Source organism: Bemisia tabaci, chromosome 4 (genome assembly GCF_918797505.1).
Source record: "Bemisia tabaci chromosome 4, PGI_BMITA_v3".
Lineage (NCBI taxonomy): Eukaryota > Metazoa > Arthropoda > Insecta > Hemiptera > Aleyrodidae > Bemisia > Bemisia tabaci.
Window position 1 is genome coordinate 29,333,897 of NC_092796.1, and position 22,743 is coordinate 29,356,639.

Consider the following 22,743-nt stretch of genomic DNA (forward strand, 5'->3'; position numbering starts at 1 on the left):
TCACTCACCCGAGTGTGTATGGTGATCTGGCAAAAATCGTCCATTGTAGGCGACCATCTTCAGAGAGGGTAAAATTATTAACGTAATTCAGTATTCACAAAATTCAGTGTCCTGCATGAAGTACCATACGTTGATCAAGAGAACATTATTAATCGAATAAATCTTAAAACTGCGGTCTCTCTGCTGAGGATTTCTCCAGCCTCAGTAAATTGTTACATCCCTGGTTATTTTCAGTGGCAATAAATGCAGAACTTGGACGCCAAGTATCTAAACCTGCAATCTCCATTACAGTGTCAAAAATTTGGCTATGATTTTCAATTACCTAGTACGAAGAGAGCAGGTGAGTTTCTTTCTGCGTTCTCTCTCAAGAATTTTCCATGTAAAAATTATGACAGTATTTTATGCAAGAAATCTTATTGATTAATCTTTAAAAAATTATAAAACATCTCCAAAATTTTAAGACATAGCAATGGAGATTGCGGGTTTTGATATGAGGTGCCTCAATTATCATTGACAAATTATGGACCCTCCATTTGTAATGTCAGGTTTTTTATTAATTTTGTTGATCCACCTCCCCCTGTTAGCTTCATATCGGACAGTGTTGAGTCCCCCTCAAAATTAGGTCAGATTTGGGACTCACCCTTCATATTACTTACAAAAAAACAGCTCTCTACGCTATTTTCAATCACAATTTTCTAGAAAAAGAGCACTTTAATTTAGGCACGCTAATCTTAGCCTGATAACAAAATGGACTTGATGTCCCCTTGCAGGTACATATGGACTTAATTTTACAATTAGGAACAACAATTTTTGGGTCATCTGTAAAAGCGCTCATTTGCATAGGGAAACTACATACATGGTTCTTAAACTGGGCTAGAAATTGTAGTTGCCAATTGCAAAATAGTCCATATCAAGCATCGTTTGCCGGCCCCTCCTCCATGTTCCTGAAATCATTTATGCACAGCTCTCGGCTTGCTATTATGCCAATATTTGTTTCCGTGCAAGGTTTCATTGATATTTTAATTTTATTATAACTTTGGAGTACATAATTGATAAAATTGCAATCCAAATGAAATATTTATTAGGGGTACGCTTTGATTTTGAATAGTAAATTTATTCTAGAGTGATACAATTTTACAAATTCAACTTCGGCACGGGGGAATTAACAAAAATGAGATGCACACTTTGAACAGGACAGAACACGAAGAAATTTAACAAAAATTAACAAAAACTAAAAAGCTACCTCAGAAATCATCAAACATATCAGCATCAATACCTTCTAGAACACTTGACAGCACAGAAAGATCATCATCGTTCATTTTTGGAAGACTGTTGATACATGTCTTGCTTTCAGGAACTTTATTTTCTTTTGTTTTGTCCAAACAATTAAGTGTATTTGTTTGTGGTTTAACATTTGCGCTTTCACCAGCAGACATTTTGGAATTACTACTTGATTTGCAAGTACTACTTTGGAAGCTATTCTGTACTTTAGGGATAGAATTTGATTTTTGAGGTGGTCGAGAACTATTGAGACTAATTCTAGGACTGATATTTGTCAAACTTGAACCCTGGCTGGAACTTTTTGTCAAACCTATGGGAAATGGACTGGGGACGTTATTCCTACGAACATTGTTGGATTCGTAACAAGGGCGTTTTGACGCAGGCTCACCAAGGCATGGAGCTGATTTAGATTGCTGTGCACTAGAAGTAGAAAACAGAGATCGTGGAGCGATAGGCTGAACAGGGTTTCTGACAGAAAGTGAATCGTTAACGCTCTGTTGTGTTATTATTTTCCACTCTCCTATTCTATGCATTACTTCTTCTAATGAAACCGGATACACTTCTAATTTGGGACTAGAATCTGAAAATAAAAAATGAGCATATTGCTTAGAAAATTGGAAAGAGCAGCTTGTATCTGAAGTAGACTTTGCTTGTAAAAGTCAGAGCTTTACTAGCATTATAAGGCTTGGTTTTAGAACAGGGTTCACTAGGTATAGAGGGTACATATGTAACAATTACTTTGAAACAGCTCTGCATAGTTTAATGTTTTTCGATTGGACTACATGTTGCAATTCGGAACTAAAATATCTGTCTCAATTTAGAAACAATGTATGTACCATTAGTTTCTTTATGCACATTGGTGTTTTTACAGATGAGCCAGAAGTTGTAGTTTCTAATTACAAAATGAAGTCACATATGCCAGAATTTGTATTGACATATATTTTTTTGATGACTACTGCATATTTTTTATGTGAACTGCTGGGTGAGATTATATCTTACGAATAAAAAGTGTTTAACAGTATATTTTAGTTAGAATTAATAAAAGAGAAGTCTTGCCTTTGCTCGCTTGTGGTTTTATTTTTTGTTCAAAGTACGTACATTTTCGACTACGAGTCCACCTACAGCACAAATGTCAAAAACTTCACGGATGTGCTGAAGATGGACTCATAGTCCAAAATGTACGTACACTGAACAAAGAATAAAACTACAACCAAGTAAAGGGGGGACTTTTCTTTTATTAATTCTATCTATTAATAACACGCAAAATGCTTCACTCCAATTATATTTTAGTGCTGAAAGAGGAGGCAGTGCTTGTCAGATGAGCACTGCCACAAGTCTCTCAGCTGTTGCTACCCCAATTTTTGTTTCTACTCAGTCTCTAAAGTGTTTAGTACCTGGAGGATAGATGATTGCAATACTTTTAGCAGTAATATTCAGATACTGTTGTCGGGTTGAAGTGCCTGCAGTATAAACTGCGACTTGTCGTAGTACAAGAACACTTCCAATCACCAGGTACGGACCAAATTTATCCCAGGCTTCTCTATGCAATGTCCCTTGGATTTCTCCTGAAATTGAAAAATTATTGTTTGAGAAACAAGCAAAAGCATCTACAAGTTGACACTGAAACTGCAAAAATTGCAAACCTCAGTTGCAGTTTCAAAATCTCCACTCCTAATTTATTTATTTTATAAAAAGAGACCGAACCAACATTGGCTTAACATTTTCACAAAATATTCTTCACACAATTTAGAAAAATCAGCGAATCAATAAAGAGAATGAAGTATGATAGGAGGTCTGCAACACGACAAACCGGGATACACATTTCCCTCGTTTCACCCTTGCTATAATAGAGAATTTGAAGGTGTCTAAAATTTGATGAATGAATTGAATAATTATTGGAGAAGATAAGACAAAATTATCTAATCTGCTAAAATACAAGTGTTTAAATGGGAAATGCCGCCAGATCACTAGGCAGTGCATTTTCTCACTTTTAAATATTATTTTTACACTATTTCCCATATTGGAAAAAAATTATAAAAAATACTTTTAAATCAGCTCTTTGAGCACTTTTGAATGAAGCGATAAAAAAATTGCATGCAAATTCTCCATTGTGAGAGACTCATAGCCTGAGCTGACATCAATCAGTGATGCAAAGCAGGTAAGAAGCCCGTCGATCAACAGATAAAAATGTGTATAAAAAAATGCTTTCATCTTAGAAATTTTCCACTTCAACACTATAAATTGTTACCTTTTATTTATCTGGATGATAAAAAGTCATCAATCTGTAGGCAAATTCAAATGAAATTGAAATTTTCTCTTGAAGATTTGCCTCGACTTGTCGCCAATGCACATAATGTGAACAAAATAGATCAACAAAAATGTATTCAACCATGTCATACCTGTAGGATCTTTAAGGAACACGACGGGGCCAGATACTTTGTCCAAGGCTGAGCAATCTAAGCTCGTGAGTAAGGCAGCAAGGAAAGGCACTCGATTTTTTACGAATTGTCGGGCAATGGCTTTCCTCTTGACCCAAGCTACAGTGAAATTATTTAACATGCAGTCTTCTTTTTCGATTGCTGCGAAGTCCCTCATCACGTACTGCCATGGACCGGCCTCAAAACTAGCGTTCGAGTTTTGAGAACAAACAGTTTTCTGGAAAATGATCAATAAAAGGGCAACTGTAAATCTGCAATAAGAGCGGAGGCTATCAGAAATTAAGTTTCCCTGTTTTAAATCTTCTGAACAAAAAAAGATACATCATATTTAGTCGTAAAGAGGCATCAGTCTAGCACACTCTTAGTTTCAAAATAAATATAAGATTTTAAAAATTAGTGTATGGGTGCTCCAGAAAACTCAATTTTATTGAGACCACCTCTCATAACCACATGTTCAATTGCCAATACGTTAGCAAAATACACAGGAATTTCTCAATTTTTTGTAAAAAACAGAGGTTGCTGGGAACGAAGAAGTTCAGTTTACGTTGCCTCTCATGTTTTTAGCTTCAATGCAGTAGATATTTGTGGCATTTTTGACCATCTTATTTGCAAGATAATCACTTAAAAAAATAATAAAAATAAAAGAATACAATTATAATAAAAATTCTTCGAGGACATTCAGCAATTATTCAAGAATAAGCATACAATTACATTCATATTTTTATTTCTGACAGAGAGATAAGGAGGTAAACAAAGTCATACCTGTAACGAAGAGCAGTCGTCAAAATTGAAGTCCGTGAGCATGGATGAGTGAGGGCTTTTAAAAGCATTCGAAGTCTGGAAGGAAAAAACACATTTTTTATTTTTTTATTTACTTTTTTTTCCTTACGAATTTATAAAAATTTCCTGGGGAAATTCTGATTAAAGCTCATATTCTCTATATCCTCCCTGGTCGTTTTAGCCAAAGTCGTCATTGGCCTGACTTTGGGCGGTTACCGGCACTGGCCGAAACATACATGTACCTAATGCCAACAGGATTTTTGATATTTTTGACACTTCGTCTTCACCCACTATTATCACATAATTTTGTTAACACTGCCAAGTTGACAAATTCAGAAAAAATGGGCGAAAACTCATTCAAAAATTTTCATTGTGCCAAGAGCATCTTGCAATGAAAATTTTGATGTCTGACATAGTTTCAAAATAGAAGTACACAGGTATGAAAGTCATCTAAAAGCAAATATTTTTTTCTCATTAATTTTGTTACTGCGTATTGTGTCGAGTATCATTTTCAGATTGGTGTAAAACTGAACTTCAATGTATGCAAGCACTTAATGATTATGATATATTAGTTTACGATACTTACTCGCTTTGGAAGCAATCCAGCTGGGCCAGGAAATTTTCTCTGACAAACGATGGGAGTGACTGATGCAGAAGAATCTAGCCGTGAGCTTGGCGAGAAAATAGAGGAATTTCCTGATACATCCAGAGGAGACTGCAATTTAGATTTTTTAGAGGATGAACTGTTTTTGGAGGATGACGGCTGAATTGTTTGATCTAATTTCTCTGAGTCAACAAGTTCCAATTTCCTTTCAGGCTTTGCTCTAGTGTCTAGGGAAAAAAAGCGATTGAAAAAAAAAAATATTGCATGAAAAAGATAACGTACATTATTCTTTCACAGGTGAGACGGAAATTTCAGCAAGCCCAAATTTAAATTGATTTTTTTGTTTTCAATTTTCATATTAGATCTCTTCAAATTTGTATCTTTATATGGAGAATAATTTCAGAAAATTTTCATTTGCTTACTTACTGACCACTTTTGGGAACAATATTCTTGTGGCAAACGACAACTAAGTTGCATAAACATGATGAGGTAAATAATAATAATGAAATGTCGACCACATCAAACTGTCTTTAATACCAGCTTAATATTGTAATTCATATTTTTGCAAAAGCATAGGTGCATACAAAAGCTGCATGGTTAATCAATAGCTTAAGCAGCTTAAGATCGTATCTGAGCAGCGGTGGGCTTGTGGCTGTGGCTACTTAGGAAAGTCTGATATCTTCCAAAAGCTTACAAAGAGTATAGAAAAAGAGACAGACAACATCTTTAAGCACTCAGCAACACTGATTTTCTTTCGACATTTTTAAAGCTTCATTTTGCAAGGCACACCTTCATGCTCAGGGTGATTTGACGGTTGCCATTTTTTGTGTCAGAGCGACGCGCGATATATCTCATCAATGCGTTCCATAATTTCAGCTACTTGTCATTTTTATTGAATTTCGGGATCTCACTTCTGTTGTCATGAGACTCAAGAAGAGCCTTTTGGAAGCAGTTTTGCGCGAGATTCAAGAAATTTTTCCACAGGACCTTTGACATAAAAACTCCTAATAGCGAGACAGATATCAACAACCAACTAAAATGAGTATTTTCCTCTAATTAAAAAATACACGGATGTATAAATGAAAGACCATCCCAAGTGTCAGTACCAATACTGACAACCCAGTAAGTAAATACCTCTAAATTCTAAGCAAAAAAAAGTAAAATCCTGGCTCACCGCATAAGTTTTCGACCAACTACCCATCCATACTTACACCTGAATGTTTTATTCCAATTTATTCAAAACGTTGGTTTAAAAATAAAAAGAAAAATAAATGATAATAATAAATAAATATCTTACTTTCATATTCATTGAGACAACGTTAATCATTAAGAAGTGATGGATATCGATAGGTATAAGATGGGCTGAAGATGGTGCAACTTATGAAAGAGTTAATAGAAAATCTGCATGCTATCCCGATGGATTAAATTCATGAGAATAGTAGGGTACTTGGACAAGAAGCTCAAAATTGAAGATTCATTCTTGATAAAGCTGAAGCAAGATGTTTTCTGATAGTCTTTCACTATTGTAAAAATATTTGAATTTTAAAAGTGGGATTTCTTAATTTGAAGCTACACGTAAGGAGTATGTCTGGAGTATGGAACGGCACATCATTTGAAAAAAGAGTCTTTATGAACACTAAAAAACCGGACGAAAGAAGAAAAAAAAACACTTTCAAGAAGATAATGGACCCACATCATTGAAAAAAAATAAGGTAAAAAAACCAGAAGTAAAAAGAAAAAAATGTTAATGTGAAATTAAATAAATGTAGGTATGAAGAAAAATGTTTTTACAAGCAGTTTAAAAAGTTATAGATTTTAACCGAGACTTATGGTTCTTTTTCACAACTGTTTGGAGAGTTTCGAAATTTCTCCTTCAACGATTGCTAACTCTTCTTTTTTTCTTTTGGCACTTTGGCGGAAACTATTGGACTTAACAATTAATGAGAGATCTTGCTTCTTTTCAGCTTGTTCTGCCAGGTCGTCTGCACCTTTTTCTAAGGTCTTTACATCTTCACATAAGCGTCTTTTTCTCTCTTGTAGAGATTTTGTTTTTTCTGACTTTTCATTTTTAATAGCTGTGAGAGCCTTGATTTTCTTTTCTTCCTCTAAATAGGTAGCATATCTACTGCGAGCACCTGATACACTTTGTCTTAACTCTTTGGTTATTACCATACTGGATAAGCTCTCCATTTCATCGGTAAACTCATGTACATAACGCTGTGCTATGTAGGACTGCTCCTTTAAATTTTCTACTTCTAGGTTTTTATTTACACTAAAACCTCTCTCCACTGATGCTTGTCCATGACTTAAGAGTAGAGTTATTTTGACAACTTTCCATAAATTTTTGTATTCATCCTTGTCCATAAAGTTAATATAAAACTCATCAACTCTTGACTTCTCTTTATAAGGCTCATAGTGTGCAAAGGTGACAGCTTTCTTTAAGACAACGTTTTGATAAAATGAATCAAATTCATCAAGAATAATATCAACTTTACCAGCTACGACTATTTTACAATCACACAATGTATTTAAGACAGACCTCATTTTCTTCTTGCAAACAGCTGACCGACTAACAGGAGAAGAATCTGCATCTAGGTGAATCATACTTCTCGGATCCAAACAGGACAAATTTCGAACTAAGGCATGTGATATTGGAGATTTTTCTAAAATTTTTGACAAGACATTCTTGTAAAATCTAATAGCGCCAGTAATTAGATCAAAGTTATCTTTTTCAGCCACTTTCAGCAGCGACGAAAGACTGAGCAGGCAACTCAGCAGAGTAGTTCTCGTTTCAATTTCAACACGTTTTAATACTTTCCAGCGTACGTCTGAAAAGTCGAATGCTTTCTCATTTGACCTCCGAAAAGTGGATCTGAGAAATTCAAGCACGTTTTCAAGCACTTTCCAAAAAATCAAGCACTTTCAAGGCCTTGAATTTTTTTTTTAAAATCAAGCACTTTTCAAGCACTTTTCAAGCTTGCATGAACCCTGTAGAATTCATGGACCAAATTTGACAAAGAAATTCAACGTATTAAAGGCAGGGTTTTTTTCAGAGGAAAAATATCGTATTCAAGTGCAGTTTCGATATCAGTGTCGAATGCGATATTTTTCCTCTAAAAAAATCCTGCCTTTATTACGTTGAATTTCTTTGTCAAATTTGGTACATGAATTCTTTAGTCTCATGACAACACAAGTGCGATCCCAAAATTCGAAAAAATGACAAGCAGCTGAAATTATGAAACAAATTGATGCGATATATCGCACGTCGCTCTGACATAAAAAATGGCAACTGTTGAATCACCTTAAAAAGAGTGACGTATATAATGAATACATTTGGATGACCTACCATTTTGTTCAGGCAAAGGGTCCGGTTCTATAACTGAAAGAAGCAACTCATCATCATCCTCAGCGTATTGGTCAAACGCGGATTGAAGCTCTGGCGGCTTCACCTTTTTCTTCTCATCCGTTTCTACAGATGTGAATTTAGCGCTCTTATCCAGAGTTTTCCCAGTGCAAATCTTGTCGAAATCCTGATGATAATTTTAAAAAATATCATTGGTGATTGACGAGTAGGTAATAAGAAACATCACGTGAGAACTACTTGTGCAAGCAAATCTACAAAACATTCCGCCCATTCATATTTAACATTTAACTTGGAACTCTTCAGGTAGAGGATGATTTCTTTTATCCGGATGGATCTTAGTGGCTCCTAGTGTCAATACTTTTTACAAACAGCTCTCTTATTCTGCATAGAGATTTTGATTTTGTATTGTGTGCAAACCAACTCAATATATATTAAGGTTTTTCTGCCATGCTCAGCCTTAGCGAATAATTAAGACTCTGTTCACAAGCGTACCTTCCAAATACCAAGCATATTGCACCTTAAAAATGTATATCAACATTGAATTCAATCAACCATCAAAATTTCGAATCTGTAGAGATGTTCCTCTAACATGGCACCTGGGTGCTTCCATGAGCAATCTGCGCATGATCACTTGAGAGCAGAGAACTGAACGTTGAAGATTATAAATTACCGCTGGAAAAAGATTTGACAGCTTGTAAAAAAGATAGGAATACTCACTTCATCATCAAAGTCGAAATCGTCGTCGAGCTCAAACATTTTTCAGGATGAAGCAAACTCTTCAAGTACGAAGAACCCGGGATGATAACAAGGATGAACAAATGAAAACTACCTGAGTAAAAAATACTGACACATGATCCCGAGATAGATAAGAATTTTGAGCTTCAGTCAGTATATGAACCTTGACGATACCTAGGAAAAACGAGCCGATTTTCCGAATATGGAATTTTTTTGAGAAAAAAAGAGGGGGGCTAACAATGAAATGAAAGTGACAAAACTTGTCTCTGAACAAAACTAACCACACTCGAGGTGATATTTGTAGATTATAACCTCAAACCCCAAAGTAAACATTTTTTGAATTTGCATGGCGCCACACTTTCACCAACATAAAATCGTTACTTCCCACTAGGCTAGAATAGGGATCTAGAAGCTAACTGGCTAGAAAAGAAAAAAGTATTTTTCTTTACTGCTTCATGCTCACATAAAATTATCTTTGCCAATAAATTACGACTTTTCGGACAAAAAAGTAATATTCAAGAACTTAATAGTGAGAAATACGGTTTGACGAATCCAATGGAGGAAGTATAAATTTCGAGTTTGAGTTCAACAGTTGGTGTTTGCTATAGCGGGGTTTTTAAATAAATATGCAGTTCAATACATTTGATTATTCGGAGCTCAAGGATCCAGGCAAAAAATTTTAAGTATTCAAAAAATCCTTATGGTAGACGACAATTTGCTTTTCTACTTTTCCACCCTCATGAAATGTTCCCAACACTGATCCGGGGTGAAAAATTTAAAATCTTTGCTTGCAGGGATGATAATAAAAGTTTAAAAATGCATGTCTTTAAGTATGTGTGTGCTTGAATTATTGAAGGTTTGTCTAAAACACACGTTTGCTTCATTATGAAAGACCCATAATTGAATAAAGTACTACTTTGAGAATTTAAGTAAGAAATAAAATGTACCATGCATTAATCATTTCAGAGACAGTTTTATTGAAAAGAAATGGGAAGGTAAGTAACAATAAATAAAACAAAAATGCCAGTGATGTGAAACATTAAAACTAGTTAACAACTGTATCCGTCAAAGGCAAAATCCGAAGCTGTACCCGGCAGAATAGCTACTTCAAATGTTACACTTTGAAGTTACCATACCTAGAGGGAAAAGAGCTTAATTTTTGGTTTTAACTTATCAAATGTTTACGAATAGGTCATCTGTACCTCTGCTTTGCTTTGCCATTTTTGGATATTTTTGGTAAATACCAAGAGTTATTGCAAAAGACTCCTCCATTTAAAACAATCAATACATCAATGAGGAATTTTTGGGTCATTATTGAGACTGCTGGGTTTCAAAATTTTTTTCATATTTTGGTAGAAAAAGCAATCAAAATTTTCTGTGAAATTTTTGGAAAAAAAGCTAAATGCTAAAGGTTTCGAGCACTGCTTTGGATTGAAAAGATATGATTTACAAACATTCAATATTATTTATGATGTCTATCACGCTCCGAGGCATAGAAAAAAATAGAGAGTAACACAATTTCATGTTCTTTAATCTAAATACTCCACAGCTGAAAGGTATATTCGGCACAGAAGATCACCTGTTGGACCATATTTAAGTTGAAAATATTGCAGTTTCCTAAAAAAAAAAAAAAAAAAAAAAAAAAAAAAAAAAAAAAAAATTTGTTTCACCACTCAGGGTTATTTTTTTCTTCCTTTTTTATCTACATCTTTTATTTTCCATTTTTTTCTTATTACAAACATTAAGATACAGCGATTCGATGAGGAAGGAATTACTACAAAAAAAAGTCTGCATAGGGTACAAATGTTTATACCACCAGATTAACAGTTCTGATACTTGAAGTTAAAGAACCTCCTTGATATGGAAGTAATAACGTAAAAAAACCGAAAAATACTAGGTGATGCAACCAACGACCTGACAAGATTAAAAAGGGTGCAATCCTGTTACCATTGTTATATTTTGCTTATTCTCACCATTCGAAAGAGACACCATTTGATCTCTGCGAGTAAACTCTGTGATCCCTTACAGGGAGTTACAGGATGGTAATAGGGAGATATTTTAAACTTTAAGAGATGAGAATAGGAAAATTTTTAACTCATCAATTTCCTAGGGTTTTAGAAGATTCTTTAAAGTATTTTTCATAACTGACAATGAGAGTCTACAACACCCCCCCCCCCCCCCCCCCCCCACTAACCACAATCACCAAATTTATAGGACCGAAAAGTATTTTCCTATGAGGTTAATTTTAGCACGACAAAAATCATGTCAACTTTCAACAAAACTAAAATTTCTCAAACACATAATGTTGTTAAGTGAAGTAGAAGATATACATCCAATTATATTCAGAATTAGTAGGAACACACAAAAAATTTTAGCTACCGCTGAGCTGAAAATAATCTGATCGTTGAAGTAGAATGTGAGCCACCAAATATTGAAAAGGCTCCTAGAAAAGTGGCATCAAGTCCATGTTTCTGTCTGATATTTTCCGTTTTGTTCCATAGCTTCGATACTCTTCATTGCTTCTTCCAACGATTCTTTCTTTTGTGTTGCCACACTGTTGGCGAATGCTTCCTTCACTGCTGTAGGCATATCCTTTGCATTGCCAGCAATATAAATATGCGCACCATCAGATATCAGTTTTGCAACTGATTCTCCATTTCTTTTGATGAGGTCCTGAACGTATCTGCAATGGTAAATGGGACGATTGAAATCGACTTTAAAAATGAATTTGTATTTAAATGCACTGAGTGATCCAAAATCCTTCACTAACCTTGTAGCCCCTAAGGTTCTTGCTCCTTCCAGGCAGGTACCTTTGAAATTTTGGGTGTTTCCAAAAGTCATTTATAGTCAGAATAATGTTTAATAGACCTTAAAATCCCCCTACCGCCAGCTATTCATCCAGAAGGAGCTTCTTACCCTTCCATCTACCTACATTTTCGAGTGTATTGAATTTTCCATCTTTACCAATTTGATTAATCCTGAAGATCTCTTTCCTGCCCACTTGTATAATAGCAGATACAAAAACATAAAAAATTCAAAGGTCAGGCTAACTGCAACAACAGGCAGTGTAAAGTACTCATCAATCCAAATGTTTGATGCCCTTCCTTGGGAATTAAAATCTATCTTTCGAGATGGGCATGTAAATTCTTTTCTAAATAAGCTTTTGCAACATCTCCTCAAAAATGTTTTCTACCGAGTCGATGAGTTGCTAAATGGCGTAAATTCTGACACTCTCCTGGATGAATAGCTGTCCTTGCTTCTTTTTTTTTAACTGATCATCTTTCTGTGACCTTTTTCTATTATTTAGGTTATTACAATTATTTCAATCCCAAGTTTTGGTTTTTCAGGTTCTGATTTTGCTTCAGAATAGAGTGGATCCAGTGATATTCTACTACCCTGTTGCTTATGATGAAATATTCATTTATGTCATTTCTTGCAAGCACGGCTAGATACATATATGTAGCTACCTACATTTTCTCTGACTGATCTCTGGAGAAAGCAGTATGCATGGTCAACTCATTGGCTTTAATTAGTTGATCCCATTCTTCTTTGCAGTGAAAATCCTGATCGTGGTAGCGACATCCAAAGTAAAGATGTAAAACTTTTGCAGATGCTGTTCCAAGTCCAACTCTTTCATAAACATAACTTCTGAATGGAGCCACGCCAGTCCCTGGACCCACCATGATGACTGGAATTTTCTAAAGAAAAGTAACAAAAAAAACTTGCATTATCACAAACTAAAATTTTTCAAATTCACTCCATCAGATTATCTAATTATTTTCAATAATGTTGAAGAGGTTTTCAATAATATCAAAATTGTAATTTTCAATAATGTTCAATATGTTAAAGAGGTTCATCAATAAACTTTTTTTTTTTCAGGTCAACATGATCCTCAAAACTACTCATTCATAGCTAGTCCTAATTTTTGAATCCCCAGAAATTTCGTATCATAAGTCTCAGAAATCTGAGGATAGATAAGAGGTCGAGAAATAAAAACAATCACAAAAAATCTAGGAAAATACACATGCACAAGATTCATTTTACATTGACGCACCAACTTCTAAATTATCAGTTTTCCTTTTTTCATGTGTGTTACGCTTGGTTCTTGAAGTTTCATTTTCTATAAATTATTAAACATTCTCAGGTTATCCTCTACCAATTAAATGCAAAGTAACAGATTAACAACTTGTAAGGCCGGTATTTACATTTGCCGCAGAAACTAGGGTTGAAACAAAGCACACAAAACAACAATTTTGCAAAGTTGAGATGAAAGTTCTAAGAAAGATAGCAGATTTTACATTTTGGGATCGGCAGACCAGCGAGTCCATCAGGGATGTCCTTAGGGTGCAGGATGTAGCCTAGTGGACCAGTGTGAGGAGAAGGATGTGGTCGGAGCTTGTTGACCGAATGGATGAAGAGAGACTAGAGAAAATTTATGTGACTGGACAACCCTTGGGAAAAAGATTACCGGGACAACTGCCTATGAGATAGGCACACGGCCGGCTCTCTCCTCCTGAGGATGATTGAAAATTTTACAGCTGTTTTTATTGATTTGACGGGTCCTTTATTTTTAGTGATTTTTAATATTTATATAATTCATTGTGCTCAATACTGGATGGTCTGACAAACAGGGCTACGCCCTAATCTTTTGTAGAAGAGGAGGAAGAAGAGAACAAAACCTCTGACTGGACATTTTACAGAGAGCCAGAGAATTTACTTACAGGATCTTGCGGGAAGGTCAACGAGCCTTTAAGAATACTGACAGGTAGTTTTTGACCAGGTTCAATAGCAGCCAACCATCTTGAGGCCAGCCCACTTCTCGGTTTCACCAGTTTTGTTTTGTACACGACAACAGCAACCATCAAGTGGATCTCGTTGGGATGGTACTGTCAAACAGTTAAAAACAGAAATATATCTGAGTGAACTTGGAGTTGATGAGCCACCCTGATTTATCATTTAATATCCCCCCCCCTAAAATTAAGAATGGCAAATATTGGCTTTTGAACAAAGTGTATAAAAATTGAAATTACTTTGGTATACTTCCTAATAATGTTTGTCCCTTCAATTTTTTACAAATGAGGACTTTTACTGAACATTTTAAACATTCAAGACTCATTGTTCTATAGCACTTGTACCATAAAAATGCTCCCATGAACCAATAAAAAGTTTGAGCCTGCAATAAGGACTCTCATTGAAACGCTTGTAGGGATGTAAGTACAATGGGGAACCTCTCCTTATAAGCAGGTATTACTTACTATTCTAGATGATGCGATAGAAAAATATCTTGGTTTAATTCTAGGAAGGACTTCAAATAAATAATGGGCAGGAATATTTTTTGCAGCATACGGGAAGTCAGCAAGCACTTCCAAAATATTTCGCCTTGGCCTGTTGCAGTAGTTGTATAGCTCTTCTAATCCTTCAGCGGTGGTAAATTCGACAAGTTTTTCTTTTTCTAGTTCATTGGTGGTGAAATGAGAAAGCAACTGGAAAGTGTATCGACGAGGAATAGCCTGAAAACAGCAAAAATACTGACAATAAAATCACTTCAGTCATGTAAATGCAAAATAAATTTAAAAGACCTGAAATAAAACTAATTGAATTTAATTATTCATGCATGTGAGGGGGCATTCATTGGTATTTTTGTTGTAAGGGGAATTGATATCGTTCTGTCTCATAAAATATTAGCTCCTGATTCTTGTTAAATTTTTTAAATATTCCTGAGGCCAAATATTTTTTCACAACTTTTTCGCTTAAAGTAAAAATTACAAACATGGATCCAGCAGTTTTTATGCATGTACAGAAAAAATTAACACATGACACACCAATTTATGCTTTCATTCCTGAAAAATGGAGCTCATTTTTCTTACGTTCACCTTCGTGAATCAGCTGTACATCAACTTGAAACAATTTTCTTTACCTGAGGAGTTTTGCTTTTTCTCCTGTTTTTGTGTTTATTAAGTTTACTTCATGGGCTGAAATTGCAGAATTTTGAATCACAAAGCAAGACTTGACCACTTTTGTGACAATTTAAAGATTATCAAAAGCATTTATTTGCATGGATCAGAATCGAAAAATTAATTCGTAAACATGTTATGCAGAGTAACATATCATTTTCCTTAAAAGGTTTATCCTGGCCAAGGAAATTAGAGCTGGACTCTGCAAAATGTGTAATGTCGATCAAAGTATGCAAAAACGTGAATTTATAATCTTTAGATCTTCACGAAAATGTGATACTCCAGTTACAATAAAAATATAGAGTGAAATTACATTTAAATCCCAATAATTAGTGGCGCAGTCTAAAAGAGTAACGGGCTTAGAGAGTTCTTGAGGAACAGGCATATCAGGATCTTGCGGGGATACTGTCACACTATCATTTTTGTGATAACGATAAGTATTGTCCTCTGCTGATAGGATTGTAAACAGAGTATGAACAGCATCTGGGTTATTTTGAGGATAAACAACTGCAATATCTCCTGGTTTGTAGTCAAGATCACTGGATAACTTTATTAGGCGAACATCCTAAGACGTGGACAGAAAAGAAAAAAATAGATTCACAGCAAAAAGACATGCTAATTTGATGATATAGTGCTCTAAATAAATAGGGAGTGCTCTTGCCTCTGTAAGAGCTGGCAGTAAAGCAGATATTTTTACAATATCCAATGAGAATTTCCTAAGACTGAGTAGAGATACTGATGGGGTTTTTTTTTTCTTTTTTCCTCTCTTTCTTTTATCTTCTTCTTATGACAGAAATAACATGTCTCCACTGACCCTTGATGAATAGACATATAAAAAGGAAAAATAGATTGTCATGGTAGAAATAGTAAACTTCCTAAGTTTTACAGTCAAATTCAACAATTCATGCTTGGTTTGTGAACGTATGGCACATAAAAATTCATGGCAACTTCACTTTCTTCACAGAAAATATTTTACAGTTTAAGAACATTTAGCTGTCATGAAACCTTTTTAAATCTTTCTTCATGTTGACTCCAGGTCACATAATTCCCTTTCAGGTTCCTTGCAAATTATATATCTGGTTCTGATTCCGCATCCAAAAAGAAAAATCATAGTTCTCCAGGTTCTTGGTTCTGGTTTTGGATCGTACCTCCTAATGAGAGATGATTTAATTAAATTTGATTTTGAGTGAGTGAATCACAAAAAGACATTTCTCAAGACAAAAGAAAAGCATTATAATGCATTTTTAACAAGCTGGGTAGATACCTGGAAATGGGTTTCTGATGTCATTCGTTTATTGCTGATGCACTCTGCTATTCTTGGTTCTTGGCTTACAAACATATTGATATGAGACAATTCTGCACCTTCTTCACCACTGCTTGAGGTGACATTATTTTGTATCTTCACGTTCCACCTTAAATATATGAAACAGAACTGAGTCAAACATTTTTTCTAACTGTTGCATCATGAGTTATAAGATTATGAGATTTATTTTTCTGACCATATAGATTGTAATAGACCACTAGGCAATGGTTGAATTTAGGCAATCTGCTACATGATCCTGCTATATTTCACATGAAACACACTTTGCCCAACGAAAATAACTTAAATCAGCTCCTGACTAAAATATTGACATTTTTAATTCAAATTGGTTATGAGAAATTTGAATTTTTTGCTCAAGAAAAACAATAGTTTACTTGAATCAATTTGTGCAACGGTTTTAGCTGACGTCTTAATTGAGCAATATTCCTACCGTACCTTATGCTATTCAATGTGTTAACAGCATGAAGCAGGTGAGCCACAGTGATGAAATTGAGGTTGCCATATTTGCACACAGGAGAAACTGCTTCGGTAATGTTTGGTGCGTGATGTGACTCATGCAGACTTTTGTATTTCTATGACCAGGAGGTTTGAAATCACACCATTGATAAACTTTAAATATCGAAGGAGTTAATTCCAGTAAATTTTGTTACGCGAATCATGTTTTGCATGAATTTTTGAGAGAGGAACGGGTATAAGAATACTCCCATTGTCTGAAGGTCCATTGTTAAAACTCGTTTACCTTGAGAGAGGAAGTGAATCGCTTTTTGAAGGCTGAACACCAGAGGGTAAAGGATAAATATTCAATAGAGTTTCCCATAAATTTTTTATCCAAGGATCAACAACTGCATCAGCTCCAAGGTCGTGCTGATCATCAGCCAATCCAACAGAGCATATTCGCTCAGCGCCTAACTGTTCGAGTCTCTTGCTCAGTTTTTTTGCGACAAAGTTGAATTTAGCATAAGAAGAATCACCAAGACCTAGAATAGCAAATCTGAAAAAGAAAAATTAATAAAACACTTAAGCTATCGGCACATATAGAAAAAGTAATGGTCAGGCAGTCAGTAGGTAAGTACCAAAAAAGGTGGCAAGAGTGACTGACTTGAGACCAAGGTTAAGCTACAAGTGTATTGTCTTCGACAAACAATCAAAGTAGGACAAGCCCTTCAACAGACTCAATCCCTCACTTGCCACTATTCGGACTACAATGCAGGGTTTTGCTGTCAGAATATACCTGAATTCTCATCGATATTTTTACTTCACTTTGGAACTGTGTGTTAAGCATAGAAAGTCATTTAAACCCACAAAAGGTTCAGAAACATGCTACACGAAACTTGATAAGACCACTTATCAGACGAAATTCAGATCATGATCAGATTTTCGATGATGATGTTTGTAGAGTGACGATCAATGAGCGTCATGGTGTCCAGTTTTTAACCTGTGATGCTCCCTCAAATAGATTGGCAAAAAGCAGGTATTTTCCTACCCTAATCATGAGTCCTATTACAGAAGGAAAACAGAACTAGAACTTACTTTGAATTTATCAAGGATGTTGATGGCAAATTTCTCCTCAGTAGAAATTTCCAAAATTTTTTCATGTTGTCTGGCTCTTCTCCCTGACCAGTTGTTGCGCAAACAAAAATTAATACTGGCTCATAAATTAGATTTCGCACATCAAATTCATCAAGTGGTTTCACAGGGCCTTTAAAATGGTAGCTGAAAGAATTAGAAACAAATTTGATAAGACTCTTGCATAATGTTCAATTTTACTTTAATACAAATTTCTTGACATCATTTGTATTCATGTAGTATTCTCTTTACATGACTTCTCGAACGTAGCAGATACAACATGTGCAGAATTATACGTTATTTTATTTCTTTTCTGAGCAGAGAAAATGTAGGTAAATCTGAATGATCTTAAGGCTGTTTTGAAGATGTTCCTGTCTTTAGCCCTGAAACCTAAAATCACATCTTCAGGGTTCATAAATAATATTGCTCTCCTTTTCCACTCTCATCGAAGCCTCTTCTGACCTTGAACATAATTTAGCTCATACCTTAATGTTTGACTAACTTTTAAAATGCAACAGACAATCCGAAGTTTTCGTCATACCATAGAACGTAAAAATGACAACTGAGATGGCAGATCCTCAGCCTGGCTCTACATGGCAACCAACTTACAGGGCTTAAGCTCTATGTAATCATTTTTGAATTTATGTTTCTTAAGGGCCCACATATGTTAAAATAATTGTTATTACTGGGATGAGTGATAAACTATAATTTGACTAAATCTAAGGTTACTTTCTTACCTTACTCCGTTCTTGTATAATATTCTTAGTATGTAAGTTCCTCATAAGAATTATATATGATTTAGACAGTTTCAAAGATAAATTAATCTTATGATAGTATGCTGTTAGGCCTATCAAACAGCTTGTTTCAATTTGACAAAATGTTCGAGAGGGTGTCACTCGCTCAGTGACGAAACCTAACTGTAAACGATGTAATCCTCAAACATTAAATTGGGTAAGAATAAGATGTATAATGAACTAAATAACGTACTGTTTGCTTTCCCTCCATATCCTTTCAGCAATGTCCTGAGCAGTCCCGGTTTGACTTCCATACAAGATTGTTAGCTTCCTATCGTTCATAATTATTGAGTGTTGTGCACCGCAAGAGAACACTTATAAACGAAAAGAGAGGGCGATATACATTCATTAAACGGTATTAAACACAAGCTGTGAACGGACAACACATCATTTAGATAAAATCAAGATATGCCGAGATATGCAATCAAATTTTAAAGAGAGAAAAACTGTTATCAGTAGTCATGAAATGATGAAACAAACGAAAATCGAAAATGCAGCCACCCGGTAAAAGTGAGGTTATGTTTACCTCTCGTCTGTGCTCCGTCAGTCCGTATCGATTGTATCGAACTGGATCCAAACAATAGCATAACCTTATTATTCGAGCATGTTCAAACGTGATAGCTTCAACAAACGCTTAACGCTCTGAAGGTTTGTGCATCGTGTTACTACTGTTTTTGTGTTTCTGGTAGTCTGTGTTTTTCAGGTTTTTAACCATGATTAAACTCTATCACATCCTGGAGGTTTTCCAGTCCGTTGACGGACTGAAGCAGTTTCAAAAGGGAGAAAATTCTTTTGAGAGCCAACACTTATGCAGCCTGTCTTATGACAGTGAAATCATGTTGATCAAAGGTAGCGCCCTTGCAAGTCAGCGAGACAAACTGTATGATGTCCAGGTGAGTCAGTTTTTTCTATGTACCTTCCTCATTACATCAATGAATTCAACAGAATTGAACCTATGATCACACTATAGGTAAAGTGCGTTGTCAAAGTAAACTTTCAGACAGACAATGACAAGACTCCTAGACAAAGTAAACTTTTAGTAAACAGTAAGAGCAGACAGTGACTGTTCCCAAGAATTCAAAATGTACTGCGGTAGAAAAGGTGAAGAAGTACTGAGTCAGAATAAAGATGGTCAAAGTATGTGAAGCCTAAGTATGTGCACTTACTCGAAGTATTCACTTGCATTGACATCTAATTGAAAACCAGAATACTCATGGCTTAACAACGTATAATTCAAACAGATGTGAACAACACCGGGTCAGTGGGTAAGTACCTAATTTCTCATTCGGAAGACGGCTAACAGTGCATCAACTAATTTGAAAGGAAAGCTCAAGTATTCAAGAGGAGTAATAAGGCAGGCTCCGGAAAGTCTGATACAATGACAAGAAGTAGAGGTGAAGTGAGAAAAAAACTGGTGGTAGCTTCTCATTGAAGATCAAATAAAGATAGTAGGTATTTGAGAATGAAATGTAAGAACTTCACACATGAAACCTGATTTACATGGTCAAACTTTTTATTCAATAAAGTTGGACAAAATTGTTACTTCTGCATGATGTATAAGTATCTGTGGCGAATTTCAAGGGGTATCCCATATAGAACCTAGCCTTACGGCAACGTTGTCATGAACCTTGCCGCATACCATCCGCGATAGCGTTGCCGCAAATAGGTTGACGAAACCTTTCCGCAACGTTCTCGCGAAATGTGTGGAAGACCCACCATTCCGCGACAAGCTTCCCAAGTAGCATTTTTCAACGTAAAAATTGATATAATGTATCAATTTATAGGTATAAAGTTGTAAAAAATATTGCAATAATATAGCTATAAAGTAGCAATTCTCAGTCAACATTTGGACGATTTTTCCCGATTTCGTCAGGTCAGATCGATAAAAAAAATCTATACTTAATAGCAATGTCATTGCTATTTGTGGCGGTGCCAAATGGTTTTAGGAAAATTGAGGAATTTATCAGTCTACCCTAATTTTTACAACGTTGCAGAATCCATTCGAAAATCCGATCTTGCCGGAATTGACAGGAAATTCATGATTCAATCATCCAGCACCCTTTAAATTCTTCTGTCCGAGGCGGGATTAGAACGCGCAACCTTCGGATTACTGCCGTGCGCCGCCTTTACCGTTTGAGCTAGCCAGGCTACCTGTCGGGTGCCTCACTTTTCACACATTATATAGCTCCGACATGAAACGAAACCCTTACCGGCGCATTTGCATGAAATAAAAAATTCAAAGAATTAAAAGTAACAAAAACAGAAACGAAATAAAAGGAGGAAAGAAAGGCATGAAAGAAGTAAAATTAAATTTCCCAGAACTTGGTTAAAAGCATAGACGATATTTATTTTGATTGACTGGAAATTCAAACCTTTTAAAAAAGCATTGAAATTTTTAAAGTTTCAGATTTATCGAGTTTGAGCTATTTCGAGAAGACTAAATTGAGGAAAAATGGTTGTTTCATCAAATTGTTGCGATACATTCCTGCATTCATGCTAGAGATTTGAAAACAAGTTACGGAAAGGAACACGCGGGAGTTTTTCATCATACTTAATAGCAAGATTATTGCGATAATTTTTGCGCCTTGCAATGGTTTTTGCGTTTGGCCCAGATATTCCAGACCAAATTCTCATCAAAGACCAAAAGCTGTCATCGGTGTCAAACTCGCTCCTAATGTAAACAAACAAACGGCGACATAGTCCGGACATAAACAAAGCGAAGCGGTCGAGATGTTCCAGACTAATTTTCTCAGCGTTATCGTTTCTTCACCTCGACGAAAGAACTTTTGTCCGCATCCATCTATCCATTTCGTAAAATCAGATATCAGTTACCGCGTTGATCTGTTCATTGTGGTTTCAAGTGAAATTGCAGCGAGATACTCCGGACTCCTAACGTAAACAAAGCGGCCTGTACCTGGTCGAGATGTTCCGGACTCATTTCTTCATTTACGTTTCTTTTCTTCATCTCGACCAAAGAAGTTTCCTGCGCGTCTAAAGTAACATTTACCGGTTCCATTGTTAGAGAAGAAACAAGCCATTTTGCAGTAAGTTAGGATAATATTTGTGTTGATTGAGTGGCATGAGCATTGGACTACCTGGCTGCGCCTTGCATGGCAGCCTCTATCTCAAAATGATGGGGTGAAAAACTTATTGGTTGATGTGCAAATCTGAATCCTAAATCTCTAGTAACGGTAGTTGTGAAAACTAGATGGACGCACAATGACAGGTACCTTGCTCCTCACTTACTTTCTTATGGATGTTCTCTGGTCTCTCCAAGGTTCTGGTTTTGCGTTGCGCTGAAGCCAATGCTTCAAAAGTAGCTATAACAGCCAGACTTCGGAGATACCAATTAACAATCCTAGCAGTCACCAACTTCTCCAGCAAACCTGCATAGTTGTCTATTAGCAGCTGAAGAAGCAATGGAAACCGTATTTACCTATGACAACAAAATTTTTTCCATCGGAACTCTGACAGTAAGTATAAGGGGGAACTATCACCTTTAAGGCATGTTTCTCCATGAATTTTCTTGTTGTTTGGCATTAAACTAAATAGAACTCAAGGAAAATGAAGCAAGACTTTACAAGTAAACATGTGAGGTTCGTCTGCTGAAAAAATAGAATAAGGTCTAAAATTCCTAATGAACATCACCAAGATGGTTCTGCCACCAGCAGCTCATTTTTTAAGGCACGGATCAAATTACTGTGGTTATCTATTATTCTCACGGTGCCCATCAAATTATAGGTAAGAAACCTTGTCCTGTATAATAATGGCATGGAATGGTGGGCTCTAATTGGTAACTTGACCATCCCCAATAAGTTATCGAAAGAATTTACTTCTTATAAGATCCTTTGCGAATAAAGCCAAGTAAATAATATGCAGATAAAAGTCCCGTGTGATGTGTGTGAA

The 22,743-nt window shown here is 35.7% G+C and overlaps 3 protein-coding genes across 3 annotated transcripts in view; 1 reads left to right on the forward strand and 2 right to left on the reverse strand.

Annotated features, from left to right (window-relative positions):
- Positions 1 to 1,093: 1,093 nt before the first annotated feature.
- On the reverse strand, positions 1,094 to 9,508 carry LOC109036784 (uncharacterized). Its single transcript, XM_019051156.2, has 7 exons — positions 9,185 to 9,508; positions 8,450 to 8,633; positions 5,086 to 5,330; positions 4,482 to 4,556; positions 3,681 to 3,936; positions 2,676 to 2,846; positions 1,094 to 1,861 (listed from the first exon to the last, which is right to left on the reverse strand). Exons 1-7 carry the CDS (start codon positions 9,221 to 9,223, stop codon positions 1,245 to 1,247), a joined length of 1,587 nt encoding a protein of 528 aa, XP_018906701.2. The 5' UTR covers positions 9,224 to 9,508; the 3' UTR covers positions 1,094 to 1,244.
- Positions 9,509 to 10,155: 647 nt separating this feature from the next.
- LOC109036887 (NADPH-dependent diflavin oxidoreductase 1) lies at positions 10,156 to 19,342 on the reverse strand. Its single transcript, XM_019051309.2, has 9 exons — positions 19,031 to 19,342; positions 18,008 to 18,190; positions 17,217 to 17,468; positions 16,421 to 16,568; positions 15,470 to 15,721; positions 14,458 to 14,712; positions 13,924 to 14,088; positions 12,674 to 12,900; positions 10,156 to 11,885 (listed from the first exon to the last, which is right to left on the reverse strand). Exons 1-9 carry the CDS (start codon positions 19,117 to 19,119, stop codon positions 11,660 to 11,662), a joined length of 1,797 nt encoding a protein of 598 aa, XP_018906854.2. The 5' UTR covers positions 19,120 to 19,342; the 3' UTR covers positions 10,156 to 11,659.
- A 362-nt stretch (positions 19,343 to 19,704) lies between these two features.
- The window catches only part of Sol1, a 307,494-nt gene continuing 304,455 nt past the window's right edge, over positions 19,705 to 22,743 (forward strand). Inside the window, exon 1 of the mRNA XM_072299662.1 lies at positions 19,705 to 19,730. The gene's annotated coding sequence lies outside the window, so the exon portion shown is untranslated. The remainder of the gene's footprint in view (positions 19,731 to 22,743) is intronic.